The 8,321-nt window shown below is 28.4% G+C and overlaps 1 protein-coding gene across 1 annotated transcript; it reads left to right on the top strand.

Annotated features, from left to right (window-relative positions):
* Positions 1 to 6,622: 6,622 nt before the first annotated feature.
* On the top strand, positions 6,623 to 7,361 carry LOC111685107 (jerky protein homolog-like). The gene is given in 2 exon segments (XM_046947007.1): positions 6,623 to 6,880; positions 6,945 to 7,361. Coding segments are annotated over 2 exon segments (675 nt in total).
* The last annotated feature ends 960 nt before the right edge of the window (positions 7,362 to 8,321 follow it).

Consider the following 8,321-nt stretch of genomic DNA (forward strand, 5'->3'; position numbering starts at 1 on the left):
AAAATCCCGAAGTTTAAGTGTTTTTCCGCTAAATTTATACGTTATAAAATATTAAATAAGATAATTTTAATAGTTTTTGGATAAAAAATAAGCAGAATCATACAATTTTAAACATTTCGTACTATTTTTAAATCGAATTACTTCTTCGTTGAGTATTTTTTTAGACTTAAGATGACTCTACTAACTTACAAGCTATTAAAAATAAAAAAGGCAATAAATAGGCATATATATGAGGCGATCCTCATAAAATTTGGAGGATGAATTTACGGTTACATAAAATGTATCTATGCTGAATTTCACTATGGCACAAGTCTTTTTAAGCGAATTGTGGACATTAAAGTCATTTTTGGAAGGGGCTTGGGTCAAATAAGGCCCGAAATTCAACCTTGAATAAAAAAATCATTTTTTACACATTCTGATGTGATTTTCTCGAAAACTATGCAAGATAATTCCATAAAAATCGGCATACATTTGTTTCCACACAAGAGCTTAATCTCTGAGTAAAATCGCCAGAATCAGTCCACAATTTCATATACCTCCCATACAAAAGTACAAATTCCCGGAAATTTGGTTTTTTGTTAATAACTTCCGTCCTCAAATTAAATTTTATGACAATAGAATTTATTCAGAGGAAAATTTTTTTGGATGGGTCCATAATTGGTCATAGCTCCCACACAAGGTCCCCTCCCGAAAATCACTTAAACGCGCATAACTCATTACTAAATTAAGATATCGATATAAAATTTAGTACAAGTATTGCTCTTATATACAGGAATATTAAAATGAAAGCTTTTTTGGATAGGTCCATAATTGGTCATAGCTCCCATACAAGGTCCCCTCCCGAAAATCAGTTAAACCCGCATAACTCATTATTAAATTAAGATATCGATATAAAATTTGGTACAAGTATTGCTCTTATACACAGAAATATTACATTGAAAGCTTTTTTTGATCGGTTCATAATTGGTCATAGCTCCCCTAAAAGGTCCCCTCCCGAAAATTACTTAAACAAACATAACTCATTAGTAAATCAAGATATCGATATAAAATTTGTTACAAGTATTGCTTTTATATACTGAAATATAACCATGAAAGTTTCTTTGGATCGGTCCATATTTGGTCATAGCTCCCATACAAGGTCCCATCCCGAAAATCACTTAAACGCACATAACTCATTACTAAATTAAGATATCGATATAAAATTTGGTACAAGTATTGCTCTTATATACAGAAATATTACAATGAAAGTTTTTTTGGATCGGTCCAAAATTGGTCATAGCTCCCATACAAGGTTCCCTCCCGAAAATCACTTAATCGCACATAATTCATTACTAAATTAAGATATCCATACATGTATTTAATGTATTCATATTGTAATATGAAATGTTATTTTTGTCGGTAAATTATTAAGATTTTTTGAAAATTTATTTATATTTTTAGGGATTTAGAAATTCCAAAAATCCCGGAATACCGATATCGGGATCCCGGGATTTTTAAAAATCAGTCTCGATTGTCTTCCCTATTCTGCAGTAAAAGCAGGCCTTGTAGTATAATTTGGTATAGGCAAAAAAAATTTTAAATATAATGATTTTCAGATTTAAATTTGAGATAATCTTGCGTTTATTTAGCATAGTTGATTTTCTGCTACTTGATCATCATTTCAAACATCTGAACTAATTTCGATGCATGTTGCGTCTGAATTTTTGCACGGATTTTTATAGATAGATATTAGAGTGTGTCGGTCTCTATGGACAAAAAAGTTGTGTCAGTCACCCCCTAGAATTAATTTAATTTCAAAAATATAAATATTATTTTTTTGCCACCTAATTACAATTTGAAATGCCTATATGAATTATAAAAAAATCAAAAAAGAGGAAAGTTTATAATATGCTATTATAATATCCTTTAGCTTTATCCATCCGACTTGTAATAAAACTACAAGTATAAATCTTCCAGATAATTCGATGCAAATAGATCGATATGATTCAGTTTACCCAAGGACGAAATTGTTTGAAAATTTATTAAATCGGTCCATTATTCCCCTAGCCCTCAAACAACCGTACTCCCCAAATAGGCCTTTGTGCACTTTACTTTATATAACAGGCGTTTTAATATTATGCTTTTTGTATAAGTATGATAAATACGACGTTATATTATGCACATAGTTTGAACTTTACATATGTATGATTTTTTCGCGAAATGAAAGTTAGTTTATAAACAAAATTTATTGATGTTTTGCAATCGAATATTTTCCAAACAGCAAGAACTTAGTAAGCAACATAAATAACGGAGATATGAGCAAAAATCTGAGATAACCTCTGAAAATTACATCAAAAATTGTCATATTTTTTCATGCTTTGTTAAATAAGCAACGACTACACTGTATATTGGAAAAAGATGTAAAAATGTGTGCAACAACTTCGTACAACAACAAATCAATGCAATTAATACGTAGTTTCTGAAACAAAAGTTTCTATGTGTGGACATTAAGGAAACTTCAAAAGAGAATTAAGAAAAAGTTTCTCAACAAAAGTTTCCTAGTGTGGACCAGGTCTATGTTTGGATGCTGTTGGCTTCATTGAGTTGTGTATTTTGTTTTCTTTTTGTGATTTCTGTTCGTATATTTGGATGTAGGTTGGTCCTATTGCGTTGTTTATTTTGTTTTTGTTTTTCTGTGTTTTTCGTTATGTATGTTTAGATGTCTGTTGGTTTAATTGGCTTGTATATTTTGTTTTTTATTTCATTTAGCGTTGTTGTTGTTCATTTTGTTTTCCTTTTGGTGTAATAATAATATGTTTAAAATACACTATGGTGAAGGGTATATAAGATTCGCACAGCCCAATATAGCACTTTTACTTGTTTTTATCATTATAATGGTATTTCTTATAAAGTTTAAAAAATATATGTGGCATATCGAGTTTTTGAAAAAAAATTTAAAATTTTTTTAATTGAAAAAGGGACATGACCCTTATGTTACCATTTTACCATAATGTGAGAAAAATCTCTTTAGGGCCATAGCAACTCGAAAAGTACATAAAAACGAATTCGAGTTACTGCAATAAGCCCTTAATGTATTTTTAGCTGCTGAAACCGAATATGATATCTCTTTTTTCTATCACTCACCAATTGCTCAAAAAATTGAATCGAGTGTTTTATGTAAATATGTATTATATAATTATAACAATATACAGTGTCTCACATAAGTATTCGAATTTGATTGTACTTTGAAAAGAAACATAATTTAATAATATTTTTGTGTGTGAAATTAATAATTACATTTGTAATATTGTCTAGAAAGTCCTAAGGTATAATACCACAATATTTAAAATTTGGAAAAATTACGTTTACCTCAATTGATTTAACTTTTTTTAAAAAAGTCCATAAAATCGCCTCACAAAAGTATTAGAATTTTTCTGTAATTCATATATGACCATATTATACGAAACACAAAAATTATAATCGAGTGATTTTTTGCTTAAAATTGTGTTAAGGGGTTACTATCAACCGAAATTATATATTTTTTCCCATTTGTTGAACAATTTTAGAGCATTTCATCTAATATCATTAAAATGGCGATTTTTGATTATATTTGCATTTTTTTCATTTTTTTTTTTCAGAAATATAACCGAACTTTAATATTAGGATTTAATACACACCTTGAGGTATGTAAAAATAATAATTTTTGTTATAAGGATCAGTACTTAAAAGTTCCAAGATATATTTTTGGCGTCGTTCTTCTGTTTCTAATTGAATTGTATGGATCTTATTTGCCTTTTCGTATCACTAGGGTCGATATTTTCCCACAAAGTTGGCTAGTATACATACATGTACATATTAGCACTAATATATTTTAAATTTCCAATACATTTTATAAGTATTCAATTCCAAAACATGCCTTTACAAAACGTCATCCTATGCAGTAGATTTCAGTTTTTACTATTCGTAACTTTTACGCTTATGTTGCCCATTACAATAACACTGTAAGTCCAAATTTTGGATTTATTTTGATCATAGTAATCAATATTTTAGACATCGATATTTTTGAGTTAGACCATAATGATATAGTGGCATGCAGCCAGGTCGTCATTGGTATATAAAAATATTGATACTACCATAATGATACTGCCATATTTCGAGGCATGTTTTGGAGTTGTACATTTCCACAATACATTAAAAACATAAAATATACAAAAGCTGATATCTATAAGAATAAATACAAGAAAACTTTCCCCGAAAATTTTTGACCCTTGTATTATGAAAATAGACTTAAGTTGCAATATATTGAATTAGCGACAAAATAATGATATCAATAATATATATTGGATCGTTTAAATACAGATTCTTGTAACAAAAAATACTATTTTTAGATACTCCAAGGCAAAGTAAATTAATAAAGTAGCGACACGAGTTGTTGTACAACAAACGTCTAGAAAAACCACAGGCAATTTGTTTTTGTTCGAAATACTCACTTGTCAAAATTTGTTTACAAAAATGAACCAATAATTAATGGAAAATATGGCAAAATATTATTATTTATATTAAAAGTCACAGAGTTTTCTTTATTTTTTAATAATTAGAACATATTTAAATATATTATATACTTAAAATACACTTTTTCACATTAAATACAACAAATTACTCAGAAATTTGTACAAAAGCAAGCGTTAAAATGAAAACAAATATGGCAACATAAACATTTTTGACAAGTAAGCCCACAAATAGCATGTTTAAAAAAAATAGTCAGCTGTTCAAATGAGTCTACTTTATAAATTTACTTTGCTCCAAGGGGTCTATTAAATCCCAATATTAAATTTTGTCTTAATTTTTGGAAAAAAAAAAGAAAATACTACAAATTTTAATAAAAATCGCCATTTTAATGATATTACATACAAAAATTGTAAAAATCCCCAAAAATTGTGGACCAAATGGGCCAAAAATATATCATTTCGGTTAATAGTAACCCCTTAAAACAATTTAAAGCATAAGAACCATATAGTAGTACATATAGGCGAAACTGAAGCGGTTTTCAAACAAAAATTTTTATTCTCTTCACACAGACGAGCTTTGAGAGAATGAAACAAACTTGTGAGAACTAACCGCACTCACAAAACTTCAAATTTTCTTCGCAAAATTGCGAGGGTATTAGCACTTGTTAGTTTTACTTATCACTTAAACTTAATGTTTATTATTTTTTGCGACACTTTTCATTTATTTAAAACCCCGAAAATTTTTTATATTTTAAAAACAAAAAAAAATATTTTTTATTCTTTGACATTTCATTTTAATTAAAACTGGAAAAATAAAAGTTGTACATTTTTTTATTGAAAATTAAAAAAGTATTTTACATACTGTTTTTCATTTTGCTTTAGTACAGATAAAAATTACAAAATGTCGTTTTTATAATAGGTTTTGAGATAAAATATATTTTCCAAAAAAATAAATAATTACCTAATATTTTCATTCACTAGGATATAAAAATCCATCAATAGACACACAAAAAATAACGTTCAAAAAATACATTTTTTTTAGTACATATTGAACAACTGTGTTTACTTTTGTGCTTCTACTAATACATTCTCACCTGTTAGGTTTTTGACGGGGAACTTACGTCTTTGGCAATTAGTTTCGCCCATATAGTAGTATATAGGCGAAACTAATTGTCAAGGATCTAAGTCAGCTGTCAAAAACCTAACTGGTGAGAATGTATTAGTAGAAGCACAAAAAGGTACTAAATAAAAAATGTATTTTTTGAACGTTATTTTTTGTGTGTTATGAATGGAATTTTATATGGCAGTGAATGATAATATTATTTACTTATTTTTTTTTTTTTTTGAATCTCAAAACATATTACAGTGGACGTCCAGTAATACGAACACTCTTTATTACGAATTTCCAATAATACGAATGGCTAATTTTTTGCATTGACTACTCTATAGTACGAATAAATAGGCATTTTGCTATTCGATAGTGCGAATGATAGTTTGTTATAAGAATTTTTGTTTTATTTACGTATGAATGAAGTTTTTGTTATGTTTTTACTTCATTCTTTCGCGGTCATCCACGTTTAGCGGAGTTATTGTGAAGTTTTTTTTATTTTTAAAAGTGTTTTATGTTTTAACTGTCAAAATGTTGCAAGTAAAACGATTTAAAAAAAAGACAATTTCTTTACAAGATAAATTAAAAATTATAGCAGACCACGAAAATAAAACATCGTTGTTTGAAATTTCAAATAAATATGGATTATCCAAATCCACTATATGTACAATCTTTAAACAAAAAATCGGTATAGACTTACAAGTGGTGAATTTAAAAAAATAGAGGATGCACTTAACGAGTGGTTTTAAGCACAAAGAAAATTCCATATCACAGTTGGTGGAGAACAATTAAAATTCAAAGCTTTGGAGCTGCACAAAAAATTCTATAATGGTCAGTTTTGTGCCAGTGATGGTTGGCTAACAAAATTTAAAAAGCGTTATGGAATACGATTGTTAAAAGAGTCTGGTGAGAAATTATCTTCTTCTAAAGAACTTGTTGCGCCATTCGTTAATAAATTAGTGACTACGATTATGGAGCATGGATTATCAAACGGGGCAATTTTTAATGCGGACGAATCTACTGGAAAATGTTGCCAAAGAAAACATATGTTCACAGTGAAGAAAAATCTGCTCCTGGTAGAAAATTGTCAAAGAAGAGATTGACATTTTTAGTGTGTGTAAATGCTGCTGGAACTAAAAAAATTTAACTTTTTATAATAGGAAAGGCTAAAAAACCGAGATCTTTTCGGAACAGAATTCTTCCTATTGAGTACGAAAACTCTAAATCTGCTTGGATGAATTCAGCTCTGTTCAAAAAATGGTATTTTGATAAATTTATTCCAGAAGTAAGTTTTAGTTAATTGTTTAATTGTTATTAATGATTTAATAAAATTCAGAATTTATTTACAGGTAGAGACATTTTTAAGAGAAAAGAAACTGCCAATTAAAGCTCTTCTAATATTAGATAACGCTCCAAGTCATCCACCGGCAGATGAACTGGTTCATGATACTAAAGATGGACAGATTTGGGTAATGTATATGCCCCCCAATGTAACTCCACTAATACAGCCCATGGACCAGAATGCAATTAGGCTCTTAAAACTGCATTATCGTAACAGTTTACTGTCAAAAATTGTATCTTCCAACGAAAATTTAGAAACGTCCCTCAAACAAACCACTTTATTTGAAGCCGTTTCATTGGTTGCCTTAGCCTGGGAAAAAGTATCCAATGACTCCATAAAGAAATGTTGGAAACAAATTTTGGGCGATGACAATTTTGAGGACGAGGATGATATTCCAGTGCGTGACATGATCAGTAGTGCGTGACAGTGAGGAGATAAGAGCAATTTCTAAAACGAACGATTTACTACATGCAAACTTTCCAAATTCACAATTTGATTTTCATGATTTATTTGAATGGAATCTTGATGATCCAAGTGAAGAAATTGAATTTGATGATGATGTCGATGAGGATAATATTTTATTAGTTCCTGACAATAATAAACTGATTTGACACATGTATTAAATGGGCTGTTGAGAACAACATTGAAACGTCGAAAATACTATTACTGAGAAGTCTCCATGAAAAGGCTGTAGAAATCAGTTTAAAAAGTAATAAACGTCAATGTTTAATTTCGGACCTTTTAAATAAGTAAATTATTTTTTGTTATACGTATATGTACATACATTAGTATGCTATTTTCTGCCTGTTTAAGTACAAAAACTGAATTCCAAATAATACAAAATAATTATATCTTTTTCGTTATTTACTTTTTAAACAAATATATATTAATAAAATTTGAATATTAATTATTGAATTGGAACATAAAAATGCGTTGTTCAATAATACGAATTTTTCGGTACTACGAAAGGGCCTGACAAAATGTAATTCGTACTAGTGGACGTCCACTGTATAAACACGTCTTTTTGTTATTTTTTCTGCACTAATGCAAAATGAAAAAAAGTATGTGAAATACTTTTTTAATTTTCAATACTAAAATGTACAACTTTTAATTTTTTCAGTTTTAATTAAAATGAAATGTCAAAAAATAAAAAAATATGTATATTTTTTTTGTTTGTAAACTATAAATTATTTTCGGTATTTTAAATAAATGAAAAGTATTGAAAAAAAATAATAAACATTAAGTTTAAGTGATAAGAAAAATTAATAAGTGCTAATATCCCCGCAATTTTGCTAAGAAATTTTGAAGTTTAGTGCGTGCATTTAGTTCTCATAAGTTTGTTTTATTCTCTCAGAGCTCGTCTGTGTGAAGAGAATAAATTTTT

Source organism: Lucilia cuprina, chromosome 3 (genome assembly GCF_022045245.1).
Source record: "Lucilia cuprina isolate Lc7/37 chromosome 3, ASM2204524v1, whole genome shotgun sequence".
NCBI classification, from domain to species: Eukaryota; Metazoa; Arthropoda; class Insecta; order Diptera; family Calliphoridae; genus Lucilia; species Lucilia cuprina.